At 41.9% G+C, this 25,116-nt stretch overlaps 1 protein-coding gene across 1 annotated transcript in view; it reads left to right on the forward strand.

The window, feature by feature from the left end:
• LOC132590783 (RING finger protein 145) overlaps positions 1-25,116 on the forward strand; it is a 104,450-nt gene that overhangs the window by 43,124 nt on the left and 36,210 nt on the right. The window contains exons 3-4 of the mRNA XM_060263704.1: positions 7,045-7,153; positions 22,857-22,948. Of these exons, the coding sequence (XP_060119687.1) occupies positions 7,045-7,153; positions 22,857-22,948 (201 nt within the window). The remainder of the gene's footprint in view (positions 1-7,044; positions 7,154-22,856; positions 22,949-25,116) is intronic.

Here is a 25,116-nt window from a genome sequence, read left to right on the forward strand (position 1 = left end):
AAGACTTTCACGATACTTGGGTTGTTACCAGTGTTCCCTCTAAGCTGAGTTTGTGTGAGCTAGCTCACAGTTTTTTAGCCTCCAGCTCACATATTTTTGTTTTAGCTCAGGAAATATGGCTCCAGAGCAAACTAATATATGTAGTAGCCAAATCGCTTGCTCACAACTTTATTTTATTTATTTTATTATATTTATATTCCGTCTTCCTCTGAAGGGTTCCAGGCAGCTAGCATCAATTAAAACAACATAAAATTACATTATTACAGTAAAATCACAATTAAAACATCTCAAGCATATACAATTTTAATCCCTAGATGGCATTGTTATTACTTCTTAATTAGCACTGTTTATGGTAATGTTATTAAGTGTTATTGAGTGCATTGTGTTTCTATTTGGGTCGGATTAGGATATTAATGCTGTGGGGTGGTGAAATACTGGACGTCTCCATTAGGTGTTAAAAGCCTGTTTAAACAGTTCTGTCTTGCAGGCCCTGCAGAATTGTGGCAAGTCCTGCAGGGCCCTGATGTTTTCAGAGAAAGCATTCCAAAGGGTAGGGGCTGCCACCAAAAAGCCTCTTGCCCTGGTGGTGGACAGTGGAACATCCTTTGGCCTGGGAATCACTAAAAGGTTTTGTGAGCTTGATTGTAGTACTCTCTGGGGCTCATATGAGGACAGGCAGTCCTGGAGGTAGACAGGTCCCAGGCCATATAGGGCTTTAAAAGGTCATGGCCAGCACCTTGAAGTGAGCTCACAATGCCACAGGCAACCAGTGCAGCATCTGCAGCGCAGGTTGAATGTGCTCCCATAAAGGTAGCTCCAATAACAACCTGGCTGCAGCATTCTGCACTAGTTGTAACCTCTGAGTTCACGTCAGGGGCAGCCCCATGTAGAGGGTGTTACAATAGTCTATTCTCGAGGTGACTGTCGGGTGGATTACTGTGGCCAAGTCGCTGTGCTCTAGGTATGGAGTCAACTGCCTTATGATGATAAAATACGGATTTGGCAGTGGCTGCCACCTGGGCCTCCATAGTCAGCGAAGACTCCAGGAGTACCCTAAGCTCTTGTCCCTAGAAGCTTTAATGCCAGTAGCTCACGAAGTAGTATTTCTGCTCTTCATAAATACTTACTCTGCTGCTGAGGAATCTTGGCAGATCTGCCATGAAGCTCCACCAAAGGGAATATATTAAAGCATGCCAACAAGAATAACCTATAATAAGTCAGTGCCATGGGATGGAATAGGTAGTTGCTAGAGGTGTCAATCATATTGCCAGTTATCTGGTCTACAAATATGCGAGGAAGGAAACATGAGGAGTGAGGGAAGGAACAGGAACCTGCTTGGGAGGTCATAGCTTCAGTGCCTGGTGGAACAACCTCCTCTGAAGCAGCTTGCTGCAGCAGCAGCCGCCACCCTGGTAAGTAGAGGATCACTGCAGTTGCCATCATGCTGGCCTCCCCTTCCTCCCCTTCCTGCACATGGCGAGGCAGCTTTTTTCTCTACCGAAGCTGGACAATCCCTCCCTTCCTCACCACCAGCACACAACAAAAGAGACATACCAAGGGCAGAGGGGAGGGGAGTGGGTCACCCCAGGTGCATGCAGTGAGGGGTGCTCAGAAGCCCAAGGGGTGGGTTTGCACTGGAGTGGAGAGGAATGGGCTGCGGAGATGCTTAGCCTGCCTGGCTTTGATCATGATGCTGGAAAAGAAGATTGTTCCTCCTCCCCCCGCCCCCGTGCAAAGCCCTGCCTCCAACAGAGTCTCAGTAGACAACAACAAAAAAGTTAAGGGAAAAATACATTCTTTTTTTGCTCAACATCCTTAACTGTGCTGAACAAGAAAAGAATGCAACCCCCCCCTCCCCCAATCTCTGTCAACATGAAAGTTAGGGGGAAGAAATCCTTCTTTCTCCTCCCTAACTTTTTTCTCTCTACAAAGTCAGGGATGCTCCTCCCTCCTATTTGAAAGAGGGCAGCTCTTCACATCAAAAGAATTACTGGAAACTGGTGTTCCGGTGTTGCTTTGTTTCTTGTCTTCCCATGGAATTGTGAGATTCAAGGTAAAAACTGCATTGCTTGGATTAAGCTGGGTAAATTTTCTGCCTTTGCCTTGAAGTCTTTACATTCAGTTTATCTTCCTGGAAGATCTGTATGTCAAAATGGATTGTCTTTTAGTGTTCCATTTTAAAAGAGTGATAAAAAAAGTATTAATTGGATAGCAAAGTGATTTTTTGTTATGAGGCTTTCCTGCAAATGAGAGGAACTTGCTGCAGATTTCCCTTGTAATGTTTTCAATGCAAATTCCTAAGGGGCTTTATTTTGTATATTTCACTTCCCACCTTGTTTTAAAACTAACAGGAAAATATAAAGCATCTGCTGTCATCACTGCAATTGATGTTGATTTATTAAGAAAGATTTCATTAAGAATTTATTAAGAAATATTTTCTAGCCATTTTTCATAGCACCTCCCATAGAACCTACTGCAAATAAATTTTAGTGTTAAATCCTGATAGATCCAAGTGGGCAACCGTGTTGGTCTGAAGCAGTACAACAAAGTAGTAGTCAACTTTCACCTTTAAGACCAACAAAGTTTTATTCAGAATATAAGCTTTCGTGTGCTCTAAGCTCACTTCATCAGATGAGGAATCGGGTACAGTGAGCAGAGCTACATATAGCTGGTAGGCAGTGGTTTAGAATGCAAAATAATACAAATTTAAGATCCAATTTTAGAATAGTAAAATTAACAAATTGAGCAAACCTTTGATCTGGGTAGCATGAGCATGAGAAAGCAATAAAACAGTAATATGTCAAAATGTGAGAATGTCTGTTAATCACTCTATTGTTATAAGGCTGGGCCAAAAAGAGGGCATTTCTTTCTCAGAAGTTTTCTCCCATCCAAATAACTTACCTTTTAACTTGTAACACACATATAGTTTGCCATCAGAAGAAAAATACATTAAAATATAGTGGAAGATGGGTTTAGTATACAGGGCCGAATCTAGGGGGGGCGGAGGGGGGTGCTTGCCCCAGGTGTCGACGGAGGGGGGCACCAAATTGGGTATGGAGTCCATTGTATTCTATGGGCGCCATTTTTTAATTTTGCCCCCCTCAAAAAACATGTAGAAGTATTTAAGATGGAGTGGAAAAAGTTTAGAAGATACGTAGAAAAAGAGTGGAAAATAAAAGGCCATTGGACAATTTTTGATAATGATTAAGTACAAGAGGGAGGAGGATATTAATTTTTGTTCTTATTAATTAAGAGTACCTTTAATATTAATATTTTAAGTATAGAACACCGGCGGGGGTCAAGTAACAGGGGGAGGGGTGGGTAGAAAGTAATACGTGGGATAAAAAAGTAGTTGTTATTGATGTAAGAAATTGAAATTTATTACCATATGTTACTAATAAAATTGTTTAAAACAAAAAACATGTAGATCCATTCCTGTTAGTATATGTGATGAGATAACAGCCAATATCCCTATTTGAATATGTCAATACAGCTAAAAGAGAAATACATTGGATAGTGATGTTCTTGTCCACCTAATTTACTTTTTAACATGTAAACATCATTCTAGTTTCCTAGTATTCTAGGAAAAAAGAATACAATAAAATATAGTGAAAATGGGTTAAGTATATGTAATGAGATAAACAGCTAATATCCCTATTTTGAGCATATCAATACAAAAAATTAATCTGATACACTATTCTAAAAGAAAAATGTATTGGAACACTATGGATGTATAACTGTACTCAGTGAGAGTGGGTTTAGCATCTGTAATGAGATAAAAAAACCCAATATCCCTGTTCATTCCTGGGGAGATGTTTGTTCCAAGTTTCATAATAATTTGTAATTCAGCAATTTCTCTCTCCATTCTGTTCTTGAAGTTCCTTTGCAGTAAAACAGATTTGTGTCCATTTATCCTTTGTCTGACATCAGGAATTACAGGAATTACAGAACTGAGAAGCCTGTGGGAGAACACTTTAACCTTTCAGAGCATTTAGTTGTAGTCTCTCCTCAAAGAAATTTTAATAATAGTCTGGTTGGGAGGAGCCATGGCTCAGAGGTAGAGCATCTGCTTGGCAAGCAGAAGGTCCCAGGTTCAATCCCTGGTATCTCCAGATAAAAGGACCAGATAGTGAGTGACATGAAAGACTTCTGCCTGAGACCCTGGAGAGCAGCTGCCAGTCCGAGTAGATATTACTGACATTGATGGACCAATGGTTTGATTCAATATAAAGCAGATTCATATACACCTGGCAACAACCATAGAACAGTACTCTACTTTTATAATACACTTGTATGTCTCATACCTGGCATTACATTTATGACACACATATGGTCTGGCCCAACAAAGTGACATTTATGTCAGATCTGCCCCTCATAACAAATGAATTCGGCACCCCTGGGTTAAAGGGGATGAAGCACAAAACCTCACAAACATTGGTGATCAGACCCATGTGATATCAGCTGCTAAAATTTGTCAGTCAGGTTCTTCAAGTTTAACAGTCACAGAGGAGCTGGATATGTTTAGACAAAGAACTTCTAGGTCAGAAAGGGAGAAACCCATTTCAGTACTCTTTCTGTCCATAATTTGACTCTAAATGCTACGAAAGTATCTGAGCAAAACCACAGCAGCAAAGCTGAAAGAGAGTCCTCAAGAAGGACTAGCTGGCATTTATTTACTACTGACTGTACTAATGTTGTTTCATCTCAACCTGTGGCCAAAGAGCTGATAAAGCTACACATCTGAGTACTCTATGTAGAACCTGCAGGAAAACTGTCTGAATATGCAGTACTTTGGGACTGAAAGCCTGGATCCAAACTGTGGTGTAGACTTGTAAAATTATTAAAAGTGTGTCTTTTAAATCATCCCACTTGTTCTGGGAAATCATGAAGGTGTTGGGCATCATGGTTCCTTACAAAACACCTCAAAGGAAAGCCTTGGAAATATTATCATATTTAAATATCTATTTTGAAAACTTAAATGTCTTTACATATTGTTCTAAATGTTCTTGACTACAATGATTCTGACTTATTACAAGTAAAGGATTTTGGTTGGGGACTAAAAGACTAATTCTGTGATGCTGCTTAGAATAAGCAAGTGTTAACAGCCTGAGTGAAGTACAGATTCCTTGGTTGCTCCAGAGCTTTAAAATATTAAGAGCACATCATCAGTTGCCCTTTCAGCGAGCTTACTGTAGTTGAAGGAAGAAGATTGGGATGAGAGTGAGGGCCTGTTAAGGATAATGAGTTACAAAGGAGCAGTTGTTAACTCTTTAAATGTTTCATTTCACTTTAGAATGTTGAAGTATGTTTCTGGAATTGTATTAGGTAGCTAATGGTTGGTCCTACTAGCCAACACAGATTGGCTGGATGTTACATTGCAAAGTATAGTAAACCTGGTAATGGAATCCTTGGTGTTTTGTAATATTTATGTATGAATACTGAAATGTGTTATTTATTAAGAAGATTTTTGTCCCACCTTTCTCCCCCCCCCAATAATAGTTAACAAATTAGCATACAATTTAAAACATATAAATTAAAATGTTAACTTAAAAGCCATTAAAACCAACACACAAATACATCATTAAAACAAGTTAAAATCAGAACTTAATTTAAGTACAAGAGATAAGAACAACTGTTAAAACATTGGGGAGGAAGAAGTCTCTCAGAGAATGCCAAGCAAAACAAAAGTGTTCACCTGCTGTCAGAAGACAGCAACAGAAAGGAAAAGGTGAATCAACCTGGAAAAAGAGTTCCAGGGTTCTGATCCTATTCAGAAGGCAGGCAGAGAGTGCCTAATCTCAGAAGATAGGAGCACCCCCAGCAGACTCTCTGAAGGAGACCACAGTGTTCCAGTAGCTTCATAAAGTTCTTCAGGTATGCTGGTTCCAAACCATATAAGGCCTCAAATGTCAGTGCCAGCACTTTGAATTGTGTTGAAAAACAAATTGGGAGCCAGTGCAAATGGAGCAAGACTGGAGTAATATGGTCCATATGACCCACTCCAGTAAACATCCTCTGGTCAACAACCCACTCCAGTCAACATTTAGTATGTAGTGTTAAATCCTGTGGTAATATTGAAACAGGACAGATTATATATCTTGATACCACTTTTTGTTCTGAGAAAATCTTTTGGCTCTATATGGATTTGTGGGGTGAATTTTAGAACTGAATTTTTATATTATTTGACTTGATAGTCCCAAAATCTTTGTTCTGTTTGTTTAGTAGAAAATGCTTGAAAAGTGAGGACTACATGATATATATTAGATGGTTATGTTTCAAGTGCCATCTGCTGTGAAAATTTCATAACCACTATGTTTCCGCAAGCTTGATTTCTGGCCAAATGGGGTCCTCTTGTAGGTCTCCATCATGAATGAATATCACATATCCCCTTGCAACTAGAAAACAAGAGATATTAATTGATTTTTTTCCCAATTATTTCTCAAGGAACTGTTTACTTGTGTTACCTACATTGTTGAGAGATGTTCTGATTTCTGATTTAAAGGGGAAGTCCTTTGATGTTTTTGACTTAATGGTTAGCATAATTATAGAAATCTTTTATGTGCTGTGGGGTGAATCTGAGAGTTAACAGGGAGAACTGCAAAATTGTTCTCTTCCTTCTGAATGGGAGAATGGTGATGCTATTTCTGTTTTGCTTGTCTTTTTCTAAATGCTCATAGTTCACAGCCAAGTGGAGCTTTTAAAATTCTAAACTCATTTTCAATATGATCTGTGAACGGAAAAGATATAAGGTACTTTAAGATTTGCTTAATGTGTGTTTTCATTATTTATGAAAATTACATGACTGCAAAATGTTCATGAATGAACTTCTCAGCTAGTATTAGTGAATGGCTGGTTGATTCTCTTTTACCTGCATGATGAATTGTTTCTCCCATATTTTATTACTTGTGAGACAGTCTCACAAGTCGTCTACTTTTTGATTTAAAAAATTTAAGACATAGTGACTTTCCACTTCTGTTTTAAATGAAATACACTTTTCAGAAAGTTCATAAACTTGATTGTGAATAATCTCAATTTCTTCTCCAGGTTACATCATAAGTGTTGTACTCCTAACCTTACCCAGACAACACCTGGTTCAACTCTACCTATATTTTCTAACTGCACTGTTGCTATATGCTGGGCATCAGATCTCCAGGTAGGAATAGCAAAAATTGTTTTCTTTTATAGTTTTGATTTTCAAATCTGAAAATGTATTTTGTGAATATTCTGGCTGGAGCATCCACTGACCTTTCTCTCCTTACTTGCAAAATATGCTTGGGTTGAAAGGGAAATAATTGATGACAGTAATGTATTTTAATTGACTATGGAGAATATCTAAGGACTAACTTCTGACTGAATAAATGGGAAACTTTTCTGGACTTTAGTAATGATCAAGGCTGTAACTTTACTGGTGCCTAGAAATAAAAGGAATAATTTTCTATTACAGAGATACTAATATACTACTATTTAAGTTTGCACATTCAAACATGCTGGGTCAAAACCCCTGTAAGCCCCTCTTGAGGCACTGAAGTTTCTCTGAATTATTCATGAGCATGATTCAGCATCATAGTGGACACAATATGCTAGAGAGAATAAGGAAGAAGGCCAGAAGTACATAAAGTGTAATTACAGTGGCAGTTATTGTTTGTATTGCATTGTTTAACAAATTGGCTCTTAGGAGGTCTTTACAGATTTTGAAATCTGAATTTAAAAGTTAACCATTTGATATCTGAGAGTATGGAAGGCTAGATTCCACTTATCTGAATGTTTCAACATATGTTTAAGAGCCAAATGACAGTTCTCTGAGATTTGAGGCAGACAGGAACTTCTTAGGAGACTGGGAAGGAAGAAGCTTGGTAGAGCATCTGCTTTGCATGCTGAAGGTCCCAGGTTCAGTCTCCTGGCATCTCCAGTAAAAAAGATCGGGTATTCAGTTATATCTGTTGCGCCCTAGAGAACCACTGCCAGTCAAAGTAGACAATACCTAAATAGACCAGTGGTCTACCTCATTCTATAACAATTTCATACATTATGTGGAACTGGACCAGATTCTTTTTCGCGTTCTGTGGTGAACAAATAGATACACCAAAATGATGTCCAAGCCAGTAGAATATATCTTCCAGCAAATGCTTTGATGAAGACAAAAGGAAAATGAAAACTTGGAGATATCTATGAGGGTTTTGTGATAGTTGCATTATTCAGGTATATGAGTCAGTATTTAAATGCTCCAAGAAAAGAGTGTGATAGTTTTGGATGTGTGATCGCTCAACAACAGAATGAGTCGCATTCTTGGATGCTCGTCTGAGCAGCCCTGCATCGAATCAATATTCAGCGGTTCAAATTTGAGTGCTACACACCTGCTTTTAATGTGAGGTGTGGCCGCACCCCAAGTATTTATTTGGTCTCAGATGAATAGTGACAGTTTCTTATTTTTTTCTTCTCTTGTGAGGCATATTTGGCATCATCCCTCTTCACATTTAGAAGTATAGTTAATTTTTTTTAAAAAAATCAGTTTAGTTAATTAGTTTTGGGTTTAGATACTGTTTTGACTGTTGGTTTCTGCTAAGTATTTATATGTTACCGACCTGGACAGGAAGAAACTTAATGTTGCTTGTACTTGAAAGAAGTTGTGATCTGATTGTATAATGCCGCCCTTAGTTATGTGTTGCTTATACCAGATAATTTTAATACTACTCTGAAGGTTGCATACAGTTATTTTATAGTTATGTCATATTTTAGCTTGGTGTTGTGTTGTACCGTTGTCAATGTGTTGTGTTGTTGTTGTTGATTGGCCTAGCGCCGCAATAAACTGACTGACTGACTGACTGACTAGTACTTTTTTTTCCTTTTTAAAATTAATTATAAGATATCCTTTTGTGATGTTTGATGGTGTTTGCATTTGTAGGTGAGTTGTTTAATTCTGTTTTGTAAGCTGCTTTGAAGGTATTTTGTATAAAAAATGAGATAGCTATTCTATTTTTTTCTGCCCAAATCACTTCTCTTTTTGTGTTATCTTGGATGACATCATCACTTTCTGTAGCTTCCAGACCCACCATTTTGAGATTGCCTTTGACTCATTTCCCCCGACAAATATTAAAGCCCCAACAAACTTTTCTTTTACAGTTTTCCCAACATTTACTCTTTTCTCTCCTTATGAGTGCAATTTGAAGAACTTTTTAGTGGAAGTAAGCCTCTTTTAATAACATGGGACTTAATTCTGAGTAAACCTACTTAGGATTGTGCCCCTCTCTTTTCTTAACTACATTAACCTTCTTCCTGCTCACCTTCTCTCCTGTTATAATTTCTTCTGTTTGTTCTGTCTGGAAAGGTCTCTTTTGAAATGACTTCCTGTTGTTAAACCAAATTGTATTTTCTCTAATTCATCTTTTTGAAGACAATTGCTTTATCTCCAGTTATATGACATACTTTTCTCCTTGTTCCCTTTGCTCTTCAGTTTGTTCATTCCTTTTCCTATCTCCATTGTGTCCTCTGTCAACTCCCTATCTAGTCGGCCTCTTTATATCCCACTTTCCTCAAAGCTTTTCTTAATCTGTTTTGTGTTGTCAGTTACCTCTTTGACAACTTTCCTTCATTAGTACTGGTATTCTGGCAATAATGTCCTTTCCTTCTTTTATATATTAAGCTGCTTAGGCATTGTTTGTGTCCAGTCTGTGTATACATTGCCTTAGCATCCTGACTTTAAATTATGTGATAATATATTAGAAAGACCTGTTGGACAGCTCCTGATTAATACTAGGGTAGTGGACTGAAACCTTTCAGCAATTGTGTTTGTAAAAATGGTATTTCGGTGTCTAAATGTGCAGGATCCACAAAGTTGTAGATCAGCAGCTTGAGTAGTCATTATACAGAAAGAGGCCATTCCTTAGCTGTCAACCAGAGAATGGAAGAGTAGAGGATACAGGCTTACCTGTTTCCTAGAGTTAATTGAATGTAAATAAACACGATCATGGCTGACACTGGATGTAATGTCCTATGTGTTTATTCTGATTTTCAGCATGCTGTGTTTCTCCCATGAGTTTATTAATCAGGCAGTTCTCCCTATCAGAATAAAGCAAATTTTAATGAAGAAAATAGTGCTTCTATTAAAAATCTGTGTATTCCAGTTTTTGTTAATGGCAGTTTAAGGGCAGTTGCTTAGCTGTTATTGCCTTCCAGTTACTACGGTACTGAAACCACTCTTTGTAAACTTGGCTCAAATCTGTTATTTAGCAACAAAGTAGAGCTTTTCTGCAAATACTTAGATTATTTTACATGGTATAATATAAACACATTTTCTCTGTAACCATCACAGCGATAGAGAGTAGAATATTTTGTGATTAAGGGATAGAAATAGACATTGTGAGGCAGATTTACCCTGACCTATGACATGGAGTTATGAATTTCCTTTAAAAGCAAAATATAAGCCTCCATCCTGTTTTTTTTTTTTAAATAAATCCTTGTGACAGGGACCCAAACCAATTCTTGTATGAATGGAAAGATGCTTCCGGTTGTGCAGGGAGAGAGGTGATTTCTGCTGACTGTATGACTTCTGATCCTTGTTCTCCATCCTTTGCTATTCCCAATGCTTCTGTGACCCTCAGGAGCAGCCATTTGGGAACCATTTTTTTTTTGGGGGGGGGGGGAGCATGAAGAGGAAGGTGGGAAAATAATGTTCATAAGCAGAGGTCTACTTACGATTCATTGATGACATCTTTAAAAGTGCCTTCTAATAGAGCAAATGACAGTGTTTTTAATTACCAACCACTTCAAGAAACCAGACATGGATCCTTTCCTCAAACACATTAAATCACAATCCTTGACTTTGAGTTTTTCATGTACATTGTATTATTTCCCTCTTTCTTTTCCTTTCCAAAATCTTACTGACACCAAGTAACTTTTTTGGAAATGTGGGAAAATTTTGAGTTTTGTTATAGCTAATGTGGATTGTAATATTTAGGATGTTAATGAAAATATGAAAACTAGAAAGGGGTTTGTGGGTATCAGCAGTTAACAGAGAAGTATGGTCAGCTGCATGCAGGGCCATTGTGTGGGAGTTGGCGAAGTAGGCAGCCACCTCGGGTGCCACTTCACCGTGGGGACAAGTACCCTACCCCCGCCAACCCAAACGTCCCTTGCCTGGCCCTCTCCCACTTCAGAGGGAGCCGAGAAGAGGCAAAAAAGAAGGACATGGCCTCTTGTCAGCTTCCTTTGAAGCAGGAGAGGGGTGGGGCAGGCCACACATTCTTTCTTGGAGAATGCACAGCTTGACCTGCCCCTCCATTCTCCTGCTTCAAAGAGAAGAAAGAAGGAGGTGGTCTCTTTCTGAGTCCCTCTGAAGCGGAAGAGGGGTGAGGCAGGCCACATGTTCTTTCTTCAAGAACGTGCAGCTTGGCTCGCCCGGCCCTCTCCCGCTTCAGAGGAACCCAGAAAGAGGCTGTGTCTTCCTTTCTTGTGAAGAAAGAAGGACATGGCCTCTTGCCGGCTCCCCTTGAAGTGGGAGAGGCGTAAGCCAAGTTGCTCACAGCGCACACAGCCCAATGACATCACTTCTGGTGATGTCATTGGGCTGTGTGCGCCTTGCACGCACATGGGGAGAACCATGGAGGGGGTGTGGGCACAGGGTTCGGCGTGGGGTGCCAGAACCCCTAGCACTGGACCTGACTGCATGATGCAGTGAGACTAGTGAACAACAGTGTGTTTTTATTAGCCTTCTAGACTCTAGAGCAGTGATTCCCAACCAGGGTACCGTGATATGTAGATGTACCACAATGCCATTCAACCCCCCCCCCCCCACCGACACCTTCCTCTGACCAGGCTGGCCAGACGCAGGGTGACTCCAAAAAGTGCATGGACACAAAGCTGGCAGTGCTGCTTTATGACCACGCAAGGAGGCTCTGCCTGGCCCCACCTTCTCGGCATCCTCCTTTTTGCACACTCTGTGCTGATCAGCAGCAGACAGTGAGCAGAGCAGCATGTGTTGTCTGCTGCTACTGCTACCTGACTCCTCTGCCCCTTTTTTGCTGAGCCACCAGACAGATCACCCAGCTGTTTCCCTCCTCCTTTGTGTCTCAGACTGACAGCTGGGTGTCACAGCCAGCCTTAATATTGAGTTGACGACAGATTGGTAAGCAGCAAGTTCAGCAACATGCCATGCCACGAGGAGGGCATGTGGGGAAAAGTTGGCTGGGCAGGCCTAATTAACTGCAATAAATTATTATGTCTCTCACGCAACCAGAAATTAAATCAATTTTTTTGTAAAAAATAGGTGTTTTCCTCAAGGGCACCATGAGATATGAAGAGCGAGGTCAAGTGTACCAGTACAACTAACAAAATTTGTGGCAGGGCATGAGCTTTCATGAGTCCCTGCTCACTTCTTCAGATACAGCTAGAATAAGAGTCCATCAGTCCTTATATATTGAACAATGAGGTGATTTTGCACACCAAATGACAATAGCAGGTATTTGTAATGAAAGAAGAAACCTAGGTCTCAGTTCAGTTCAGGAGGATGCATTGCCTTGAGCTTCATTATCAGTTGCAAGTCAGCAGTCTCTCTAATCTCCCTTTGAAATTCATTTGTAAGACAACTACTACTCTTAGGTCAGCAACTGAATATCCTGGGAGGTTAAAATGTCCCCCCACTGGTTTTTCAATGTTGTGGTTTCTAATAGCAATAGAAACAATAAGAATCCAGGAGCACCCTAAAGCCTAACAAAAAATTGTGGTAGGGTATGTCATGTCACCTCTCGAGACCGTCCTATGAGCAATGAGCTCGGTATGTTTAGCCTGAAGAGGAGACGACTGAAAGATGATACAATAGCCATCTTCAAGTGTCTCTCTGTCTGTTTGTCTATCTAATCTTTCTAACCTTGTAGTACTTGAAGAGCTGTCATATAGTGCAGAGTTTTTTTCTGTTGCCCCAAAGGGGCGGACCAGAACCAGTGGGTTGAAATTAAATCAAAGATTTTTGGCTAAATGTTAGGAAGAACTTCCTGACAGAGTGGTTCCTCAGTGGAACAGGCTTCCTCAGGAGTTGGTGGGCTCTCCTTCTTTTGAGGTTTTCAGGCAGAGGCTAGATGGCCCTCTGACAGTAATGTTGATTCTGTGAACTTAGACAGATCGTGAGAAAGAGAGCAGGAAGGGTTGCATCAGTGCTTAGTTCTCATGGCCCTTTCTTACCAATCCAGATAAATGTTAATTGCCACTTTGGGGTCAGAAAGCAATTTTTCTCCAGGCCAGTTTGTTCAGGGATTCTGGAAGGGTTTTTTTTTTTTTTTGCCATCTTCTGGGCATGGAACAGATTAAAGTACTACTTTTTTCAGATCAGTTGCTGCTGGCAAGAAAAAGAACAGGGGACTTGTGTAAAACAAAGATGGCAGTAGAAGGACAAAATGTTCTAGAATTGGTCCTCTAGGTTCTTTGTTCTCATACATTTTGTTTGCAGGTTGTAGCCTAACAAGGCCCACTTCAACATAATTTTCCATGTTATGCTTTTTTAAAAAATCTTGCAGTGGACAAGGAGTCCTGTAAAAGGTATGCAGGAGAAGAATTTGAAGTGATTAATACTTGAGAATACCTCTGTTTCATAACTTGGAAAGTAAATAGGAGTGGACAAGAAGAATTTGTCATCCAGCAAAGCTATTTTTTTTTTCTGGCTTTGACTGAGAAACTTCAGTCTGAGTGGATCATTGTATGCAAATCACAAGACTGTACAAGATCAGCAAAGAATAGAGATGTTGACAAAGATGCATCATAAATTAACAGCATGTCTTTTAATCCTAGACATAGGAAGAGGCTTTCTCTCTAGTAGCCAGTGCAATACAGTTGTTAGAATGTCAGGTAGGGAGACCTAGTTTAAATTTCCACTCTGCCACTCTAAGATATATTGGAGAAAGGTCAAGATAAATCTAGTAAATAAAACATGCTTCTTTTTTTACAACTAACTTCTATTTTTATATGTATAGATTGTAATTTTTTATTCTTCAGTGAGGAATTTCAGCTAAACTGTACATTCTGTAGTGTTTTGTGATTCCTTCCTCTGTTTTTTTAAAGAAAAACAGGTTTGAGAGGCCAGAAGCTTGGATAGAGGATTAGCAAATAGCAAGGATGACTTGCCATTTGTCCACTCATAATCATCTGAGGAGGTAAAGATTGATGGATGCTGCTTTTTTCATCCATGGGTGTGAAAGCATGTTAAAATTGCCAACTTTGAGTAAACAAATGGCTTGCAGAGAAAGGGTTAAAGAGCCTCTCTTACCCCACCCTGAAGCCCCACTTTTGCTCAATTAAAAATTGCCTATCTGGTCAGCTTTCCTTGAGGGAGGGAGGGGATCCTGTAACTGTACATACCACATACTGTTCAGACTGTGACTGAATGGAATTAAATTTGATTGGCAGAAAGAGCCAACCTCTGTGTCATATTTTTCCAGATTTCTTATGAGACTTTTTGTGGGAAAAGTGGGGAGGAGGAACCCGAGGCAGTGCTTCTGTGTTTTACATTATTGTTTTCTGTTGCCTGCTGTACATTTCTGTACTGATTCTAGAATTCAATAGAATTTGTTCACTGCAGGGGATCTAAAAAGATAAACTGCAATTACATTAATTGGATTGAATTCATTCTTTATTCTACTTATAGTGTGCCTTTCAATCTTTCTTATTCTTCCAGCAAACAAAGGGGATTGTTGTTCTGGTTATTGAAAGGATAAACTAAGATAAAGATGTCACTTTTTCTGACAGAGCTGCAATTTTAAATGTTATTGTGACTGACTGCATTTTTAGAAGCTTAGAAGTGCTGTACAAACAGATAAAGGACTGTAAAGGGTTAATTTTTCACAAAAACCGAGCCTTGAGTGGCAGACTGCTCCAAGCAATCTGATTGGTTAACATCAGCTGATTAGGGAAAGACTTGAGAGCTACATGCTGAAGAGAGTCAGTTAAATTTCTGCCTTGACTGAGTTGAGCCTGATTTCAGCCTTAGCTGAGAGCAGTTTTACACAGATGGAGCATTGGGGAGAGGTTGGCAAGAAAATTTGGGAAGTTTGGTACAGACTCCATTCAGGCCAAAGAAAAGGGGATAGATCTTCTAGTGAGAGGAGAATTTCCCTACCCAGTCAAACAGGCAGCTGGTCTGTTGTGGTTAGAAACTGCCTTTAGAGTTCTTAAGAGTAAGTTAAAAACCCAAGATGAGTATTAGTGTTTCAAGAGGAAGGGGTTTGGGTACTAGAAAAAGTGTACCAGCCTTCTGGAAACCAAAACTGTCAGAGAATACTCAAAGTGTACTGAAGTGTTTGGGAAAACACTGGGAAAAACACCTCTCAGCATAAAGATTTAAGTCATTGTGAATAGTTTAAGAAACTCTCATTGGCTTGAAATATAAGAACTAAAGTCTGTGCGTGTACTGGTTTAACCTCAGAGTTATCTATATTGAGTTACCTCAGAAATTTCAACCCTTGATTTCATGACCCATTCTCTCTGTATTGAATAAAATATTAAATTTTGAATTTAAAAACGTCTCAAGTGCCATTTTTAGTTGTTAAAGCACAATCCTAACCCTTCCCTCAAGTTCCTGGGCTGAGCCAGCAGTAAAATATCAGTTTGAGACAGGATGGAGCAGCCAGAATTCTTCAGGAAAGAAGAAAACAGACCACTAAGGCTGCTCAATCAGAAAAGCAAATAGAAATGGAGGGAAAATCTTGCCTCTGAGGGAGGAAAGTGTATGAGGGTCGTCATAGTTACCCAGCATCAACTCCCAATTAATATAGTTCTCAGTAAGCACATTTGAGATCATTCAGTGAGTGGGCACAGTACTTTCTTATTTTAGAAAGCATTCATGCATCATACATAACATAAATCTCAGTTTGTTTGCAATAACCATAAACCCAAGTAGCTAATGACTTCACTAACTGAGGCTTTCCCTCCACTTACTAGGATTTTGCACTGTGGCTTAATCCCAGTTAAAAGTTGCCATTTCTGGGATATAAGCTAACCTTGTTTTGTGCTTATGAGAGGGTTGCCGAGGTCTGCAGAGGTCCATCTGTACTGACCTGTGCATAGGGCCCTTCTCCCAAGGTGTACTGGACCCTGCTAAATCTACATTCCCTTCTAAATAACAGAGTTCTGTGGTGTTTCTCTTGTTTACTTTTGTAAAAGTTGCTGCCTGGTTTTCCTTCCTGCTCAAAGTATGTCTTTTTATCTTTAATAAAAGATAGGCCTTACAATCACAACCAATAGACTAGGGCTCCCATTCCCCAGGCTGCGGCAGGGAGATTGCCTGCTTTTAGGGGCTTCTGCCCACGCTGGCCAGGTTGCCAGCAGGGGAAACCTCACTCCCAAGCAGCAGTGTTGCACAGTGATGTTCCCGAAGCAATGACATCACATGAAAGTGATGTCATCAGGTTGGTGATGCTCTGCTTTTGGGGCAAAACTCTATGGTTTGAGGGTGATTTTACCATAGAGTTTTGCCAAAAAAGCAGGGCATCACATGTGGCATCCCCAATGTGATGATGTCATTTCATTCACACAACTTCCCTGCCTCCTCCAGGAACATCCTTCAAATCCCCCTACCAGTACAAAGGTAGGACCTGGCAGACCCTTTTTACTGTTCATCTTTCAGAATAAAGTGCTTTGCCTTTCCTTTCAGAAAAAAACTGGCTCAGTTGATTCAGTTGAAAAAAGCATGTATAGCAGCTACTCATGTAAGGAAGTTACAAAAACTGTCTACCCAAGTTCAACAGTGGTTGGCTGAACACTCTTGCAAGACTTGGTTACATAAGCCTTTTGTGGCTTGCTTGTACCTAAGGCCTTCATTATTTAGTAGTTAAGTCTTTACCCCAGTCAAAGTTTCTCTGTTTAAAGATGCAGACAATGGCTTTGCTTCTTTTCATTCCCAGCTCCTAAAACAGTATGACTAACTTTTAAACAAAGCACTAAGTTGTATTGCTAAAATAAAAACAATTTTGCTGTACTTCAATAGCTACAAATACAGGCTTTCTTCTTACCCACTACCCCATTTCTAGTGAGTTCAGTACAGAAACTGGAGACTTTTTAAAATATATATATGAAACATGGTTTCACTTATGGTAGACAGAGTTCAAAGACAAGTTAAAACCAAGAGAGCCAGTTTACATAAGGTACTATCTTCTTCGTGATCTCTGTGCTTCACACTCATGGGATATAGCGCCTGCGTCAATCCCCCGAATCGGTATCTAAAAAGCCTGGGATTTTTTCGCGCTCAGCACCAGTGGGCATGCGCAGGCGTCCCAGTACACATGCTCACTGGAGCCAGCACGAGGATCCCGCCAGCTCCTTTTTGACCGCCGTGTTGATAGGATCTCTTTTTGACTGCTCTGGTCGGTGCCTGGATTTTTCTTCCTGTTATTAGCCCGTTTGTTGTTTTCTTAGTAGTTAAGTGTTATAGTGAATTGTTGTTGTTTTAAAAAAAAAGACTTTGTGTTGGGACTTTTGCCCCTTGGGGCTTTATTTTCCCCCCATCCCCTCAGAAATCTTTCTGTGTGGGTTCCGGTGCCTATGGAAAGGCGTTGGGGGGTTTTCAAACGTTGCCTCAAGTGTGGTAGCAAGATTGCACCTCCTGATGGTCACTCCCTCTGCTTATTGTGTCTGGGAGAGGGACACCGGGTCGATTCGCGCCCGCATTGCTCGAGTTTCTGGAAGCAAACCCGCAAAAACCGGGCGGTGAGACTATCGGCGGCACTTGTAGAATCGGCTCTTCGTCTGCTGAAAATGGCAATGGACCCGTCGGTATCGATGGGGGAAGCTACCCAGGCCCCAATGGTTACATCGGTCAATCCATCGTCACCGGTGCAGACTACCATGCTGACCGAGAGAGAACAACCCTCTGAAGGGTTAGTGGTGACTCCGGCCAAGAAATGTCGGGACGATTCAGGGACCCAGTTGTCCCTCCCGAAGAAGTCTAAATCGAAAGAGAAGCGGAAGGACAGGCTTTCCCGCAGTCCTTCTCGGGATGCTTCGTTGGAGTTGATGTTAATAATAATAATAATAATACTTTTTATTTATATCCCGCCCTCCCCGCAAAGCAGGCTCAGGGCAGCTCACAACACGTAAATACAATGTACAATGTTGACTCAAGCTGCTCCACCCCGGAAGATTCTGGCATCTCCACGTTCACGGAGTCCTTCGGTGTTGAGAAGCAGGGGCTTGCAGCCGATCCATCTGTTGGGATCTGAGCAGGAGACAGACCTGACCCAGCGCACCCATTCGTCAAGATCGGGGTCGCGTCATCGGAGCGACAGTGGTTCGATATTGGAGATCGAGGTTTTGGTGCCGATCGAACTCTTGGCACCACTTCCGCCGACTATGGGATGGAGAGAACTTGAGCCAGCTGCTGTGGTTCGACGTTTCCCACCACCTCCAATGTGGGATCAACGTCAGTGGCCATGTTCCTATGGGTATCTGTACTCATCGCCATACCAGTGGTACCCTCCGCGTGACTTTCCAGAATTGGATCAGCAGTCGGAAGCCTCGCATTTCTCGAAGGTTTCACATCACTCCACGCATTGGTGTCGATCCCTCCCGAGAGACGCAGAGAGCGGTCGGAAGAAGTGCAGGCTCGCCCGTCAGTATCACTCTAGTCATCCGAACGTGCTTCGACCCCGATACTATATGAGCACTCAGTGAGAAGAGATTCTTCGTCATCGGACTTTGAGGTCGGTACCGATGATCCGGACAGGGCAGCGGAACCTTCTCCAGAGTCACATATTGCTGAGGACCTTCCCATATCTCCATCGGAAGATCTGAAGTCTTATGGGGACCTGGTGAAGCGGATGGCTCAATCTCTCTCCCTCACAGTGGTTCAACCGCAGCCAGTTGTCGATGACACCATCTTTGACATAATGCAGAGAAAGACATCGACGGCTGTGGCCCTTCCAGTGACCAAAGTCATCCTGCAGGCGGTGAAGGAGCCCTGGGCAAAGCCAGCATCTACACCAATCTCTACACGAAGACTGCACCATATGTATCATGTTCAGGAGGATGGTGCTGAGTTTTTGTTCTCCCACCCTAAGCCCAACTCGTCCTCAAAGGCCCACAAGACTCATTCTTCTCCACCTGACAAGGAGGGCAAGAAGATAGACAATGCGGGCAGATGGTTTTATTCAGCAGGAGCATTGGGAGTGAAGATCTCAAATTACACTGCATGCATGGCTCGCTACCAATATTCCATCTGGGAGCAGCTCACACCGCTAATGTCTTCCTTGAGTGAAGAAAAACAATCTTCCTTCAAGAAGCTGCAAAAAGAGGACTTTGCTGTGGCTAAGCAACAACTGGCTGCAGCAAAGCATATGGTGGATGTATCTGCCAAAACCCTCACTTCCGCAGTCTCCCTGCGCCGTCACTCTTGGCTATGGTCTACAGCTCTTCAGCCTGACACCAGGGCCTATGCTGAAGACCTTCCTTTCGAAGGTGAAGGTCTTTTTAGTTCCATCACTGACAGTGTCCTTCAAGAGATGGACAAAAGCATAAAGACCTCAAGGGACCTTGGTGTCCCAGCGTCTTCTAGGGCGGGCAAGCCTAAGCAGTGGCATAAATCTTGGCCCAAGAGGCCCTACCAGAAATTCTCCCCTGACCAGCCCTGGAGACCTCGCCCTTCGGAAACAGAGAGTAGGTTTCCCTATAGGGAAAATAATAAAACCAGGTTTGCTTCAGCATTTGCAACCACGGGCAAATCTAAGGGTGCTTGCCCCAAGAAGCAGGGCTTTTGACTTTTATGTAGCACACATCGTCGCCCCTTCTCCGTCACATATCCACCTCCATCAGTATCTTCCAGCTTGGGAGTCCATCTCCAGAGGCAGGTGGGCTCTTTCCATCATAGCAGAAGAATACAAGATAGATTTTGTTCAGGTTCCGACTCAGTCATTGTTGGTCACCACACCTCCTTCTCCCCCTCTGTTAGAGGAAGTTTGCAACCTCTTGCAGAAACAAGCCATGGAACCGGTCCTTGCAGAGGACAGGACAGGGGGATTCTTTTCTCGTTATTTCCTGGTCCCCAAGCGGGATGGAGATTGAGACCAATAATGGACCTTCGGAATCTGAACAAGTTTATCGTGTACCAGAAATTCAGTATGTCTACATTGCAGATGATTCTTCCCCTCATCAACCAAGGGGACTGGATGGCAACCCTGGATCTGAAGGATGCCTACTTCCATGTCAGTATCCATCCGGCTTACAGGCATTTCCTCAGGTTTGCGGTAGGCTCCAATCATTTCCAGTTCAAAACCCTTCCTTTTGGCCTGTGTACTGCACCACGGGTGTTTACCAAGGTGATGAGTGTGGTAGCTGCACATCTTCGGCTGCAAGGCATAGTCGTTTTTCTGTATATAGACGACTGGCTCCTTGTGGCGGATTCAGAAGAGCATCTATCCTGCCACATTGCAACCACTCTTTGTCGTCTTCACACCTTAGGTCTGCAGGTCAACATGAAGAAGTCCCATCTGACACCATCAAGGACTGTTTAGTTTATCGGGGCTTTGCTGGACACAACACTTCATTGTGCTTTTCTGCCTTAGCAAAGAGCATCAGACATCATCGCTCTCATCCATTTTTAGCAAAGTCGGAAATGGGGCACGGCACAGCAGCTGCAGCTGATGCTGGGGTTGATGGCAGCGACTACCAGTGTGCTTCTGTTCGCAAAACTGTACATGGGAGGGCTTCAACTCTGGTTCCTCAGAAAGTTTCGACCATTACGGGACTCACCTCAAAAGAGGTTCATGCTTCCATCATCGATCCTTCAGGCCCTGGAATGGTGGCAATCCAAAGACATCATCTGTTAGGGAGCTCCCTTCCATCTGCCTGTAACGACAGTCACGATCACCACAGATGCGTCTATATGGGGCTAGGGTGCTCATATGGACACTCTGTGTGTGGGGGGGGGGCCATGGCCTCTACAGCTGACTCGGTGCCACATAAATTATCTCGAACTGCTGGCAATTCACTTTGCTCTTCGGTCCTTTCGTCCCTTGGTGGCGGGGAAGGCTGCGGCCATGTTGACGGACAATACTACAGCCCTCTGCTGTGTCAACAGGCAGGGAGGGACAGTTTCCAGACGTCTCTGTGCATTAGCAATAGAACTGTGGCAGGAGTGCCTGGTGCATGGCATATACATGAAGGTGGCACATCTTCCAGGAGTACTCAATCTCCAGGCAGATTCATTGAGCAGAGGAGCAGCATCTCCGCACGAGTGGGAAATGCAGTGGCGCTTCCTTCAACCTGTGTTCCAGCTCTGGGGGTACCCTCAGGTGGACGTCTTTGCCACAGCCCTGAATCGGAAGTGTCCTCTGTTCTGCACCAGGGGAGGGTCGGATCCAGCATCCTTGGGAGAAGGTCTAATGTTCCCATGGAAGGGTTGGTTTCTGTACCTATTTCTGCTTCTTCCATTGCTGACAAAAGTCGTCAACAAAATAGCGAGAGAAAAGCCGAGGTGCGTACTAATCACGCCATGGTGGCCTCGACAGAACTGGTTCCTGTTTTTGCTTCGTCTGGTGAAGGGAGTTGAGGGGCATTCAGTTTTTGCTCACCCAGATTCAAAGCGTTTCCTGAAAGGATTGGTCAGATTGCATCCTCCATCTAGATCACCTCCACAGTTGTGGGATCTGCCGCTAGTGTTGGACAGGTTGACTCAGCATCCCTTTGAACCAATGGCAACCTGTTCCCTATAGCTTCTATCCTGGAAGACTGCATTTTTGGTGGCAATCACATCGGTACACCGTGTAGAGGAGCTCATGGCGATGCGTTGTGACCACCCTTATTTATTTTTTCATGAGTCTGGAGTGTCGTTGGCTCCTGATGTTTCGTTTTTACCTAAGGTGGTTTCTCAATCTCACCTTAAGTTGGAGGTTTGGTTACCCACATTTTATCCGACCCCTTCCTCAGATGAGGAACATCGGTGGCACACTTTAGATGTCAAGCGTGCGTTGCTTTTTTATTTGAATTATTCTAAGACTTTTCGGCAGGACCAGCATCTTTTTGTTTCATATGCTGCTCTGCGGCTGGGTTTAAGAATTTCATCTCAGCGGCTTTCAAGGTGGCTTACTGAGACTATTAAACTGTGCTACTTGCTGGCCACGAAGCCGTTGCCTGGACCCATTCGTGGACACTCTACTAGAGCGATGGCGACGTTGGTGGCATTCCTGAAGGGTGTTTCCTTGACGGATGTTTGTAAGGCTGCCACTTGGTCCTCTCCTCATGCTTTCATGAAGCATTATGCTCTGGATGTGCGTGCCCAGCAGAGGACTCGTATGGGAGCTGCAGTGCTGCAAGCTGTTTCTTCTGGTTGACCGTCTTCCCACCTCCAGGTATGTCTGGCTTGCTAATCTCCCATGAGTGTGAGCACAGAGATCATGAAGAAGATAGACAGGTTGCTTACCTGTAACTGTATATCTTCAAGTGGTCATCTGTGCATTCATACTACCCACCCTCCTTCCCCACTGCTGACGGTCTCCCTATGTTAGGGGCTTCCAGCGGTCAAGAAGGAACTGGCGGGATCCTCGCGCTGGCTCTGGTGAGCATGCGTACTGGGACACCTGCGCATGCCCACTGGTGCCGAGCACGAAAAAATCCCAGGCTTTTTAGGTACCAATTCAGGGGATCGATGCAGGCGCTATATCCCATGAGTGTGAATGCACAGATGACCACTCGAAGATCTACAGTTACAGGTAAGCAACCTGTCTTTCCCTGGTCTTGTGTATGAGAAAGCATTGCACATTGTTTTTCAATGTGTCAACAGGGGAAAAACATATAAAATTTAGGTCCTGCTTCATTTTTTTATAAGGCAAAACCTTAACAGTTTCTGAATTAAAGGTTTCTTAACATATTCTCATTGTGTTTTTCAGGGATTACGTGAGGAGTGAGTTGGAATCTGGCTATGAAGGGCCAATGTACTTAGAACCTCTTTCCATGAATCGTTTTATGACAGCCTTAATAGGTGAGTAGATTCTAATATTTCTTCTGTTTATCTCTTGCACAGAACTAGAGGTATAATGCTTCTAGAAATTTAGAAGCCTTTCCCTCAGTTCTTCTCCAGAAGTTTTTGGGGAAATTGAGATATATGTAAAACTTAATTTCCTATCAAGCATAAACTTATTTTACTGTGTTAACATAAAATGCATAACTTATACCTTGACATGTTAAATATGTTGTGTTTGGCATGTTTTTGGATTTAACCATGTCACTGCCTTAGTTTCGGACAGGTAAAGTTGTAAATATACACAGTACTTGAAACAGAGTTGCAGATTGCTACAAGCTATGCTGCCTTAGCCCATGTGTCTTAACTTTATGCCAGTGAAGAGGTAGGAAAAGTAGTAGTTGAAATTATAAAATATAGTAAGTGGAAGAAAAATTATTACTTGAACAGCATCATATATATATTTGCAATACAAGTAGCAATGTATATGGATATCAAGTTAAACTTCATAACATTGAACACATTATTATCATTATACAGATTATACCATAATTTTTGGAAAAAATATCACTGTGGAATTATCATTGTTGGCAAGTTCTTAGGGCACCATCACTATATCCTTCAAACACTCTTCTGGTTTCTGAGTTGTCATTTGGGAAGATAGATGACGCACCTCCATGGCCAAAATCTGACATGCAAGGTGCCATTACTGATCCCCATCATAGGGGATATAACTGTATAAATTACTGTTACTTTGGGTTGATTAAATCATGGGATTCTTCTGCTTATTTACATGCTATAAAATTCTTTTTAAAAACACTGTAAACCATTGAGGTAAAATAAATAGTTTAATCAAAACCATGTTACAAATATGAGTCCATGTTTTAAAAAAATTAAAGTTCATTAAAGACATAAGAAATGTGTCGATTTGCAAGTTCACTGTATAGATATAGGCTATTCAAATAAATTAACGCTGTATTCAATGCTGATTTAGAGTCTAATCTCCACCATGGCCTTGTGACTTTGAATAGTTTTTGAGATTATTGGAACCTTCCTTCCAAAATGTAGGATGTTCCAGCCCTACAGCTTCAGAGAGATTTTTTTTTCAGCCCATGCTTTATGGAAGCCTTAAAGCTGATCTAACTGGAAATTAACTCACTTTCTTGCAATGCCTTTTAAATAGCCCACTCCACTGCAAGGAATAGTATTGTAGATGGCATTCAGAAAGTAGTTTCACCTTTTTAAACTTGTGTCCTTGAATTTATTGTCATGCTTGAAGAGGAGGTGGAAATCTGAAACTTGCTTTAGGGATGGCTTTTTTCCCTCTTCAGCTACTAGCACTGATCAGTCTCACTGCTTTCTTGGCTGGCTTTGTGTGTTTACAGGGCTGATTTCACAATGTCCATTACTTCCATGAAGATGAAGTCATCTGAGACAAAGATTAATTTTAAAATGGTTTGCCTTAACCCTGTGTCTCTCAAACAGACTTTCACTGAGAATTGTTTTAGTTCTTTCTGTGGACACTCCTGAAAAGTTCATCTGAGTTTTAATGAAAAACGTAAAAAGTGTAAAACATATTACTTCTTTTTGACATCTTCCACAATCATGGGGTAACTACTGAAAAAGCTGAAGCCTGGGCAGGTACAGACCACACCCTGGTCAAAAGAGCACAGAGGGAGGGAGAACATTTGCAGCCAAAAAAATCTCTAGTTGTATTTACGAAATAGTTGTTTGTTCAAATTTGGTTTTATTTGAGTGAACATCCAGTCATTAATGATGGCACAGTTGTACCTGCCAGATATTAATTTTTTATCTAGAATCATAGAATTATAGAGTTGGAAGGGACCTATCTTGTCCAATTCCCTGCAAAATGCAGGAACTTCACAGATACCTCCCACACTCACACACATCCCTAGTGACCCTTGTTCCATGCCCAGAAAATGGCAAAAACATGCAGGAACCCTTGCCAGACTGACCTGAAGAAAAATTGCTGACTTACCTGGGTGTGTAAGAAAGGGCCACAAGAACTAAGCTCTGATGCAGCCATTCCTGCCCTCCTTCTCATGATCTGCCTAATTCACAGAATCAGATGGCCATCTAGCCTCTGCTTAAAAACCTCCAAGGAAGGAGAGCCCACCACCTCCTGAAGAAGCCTGTTCCACAGAGGAATCACTCTAACTGGCAGGAAG

Source organism: Heteronotia binoei, unplaced genomic scaffold (assembly GCF_032191835.1).
Source record: "Heteronotia binoei isolate CCM8104 ecotype False Entrance Well unplaced genomic scaffold, APGP_CSIRO_Hbin_v1 ptg000729l, whole genome shotgun sequence".
NCBI classification, from domain to species: Eukaryota; Metazoa; Chordata; class Lepidosauria; order Squamata; family Gekkonidae; genus Heteronotia; species Heteronotia binoei.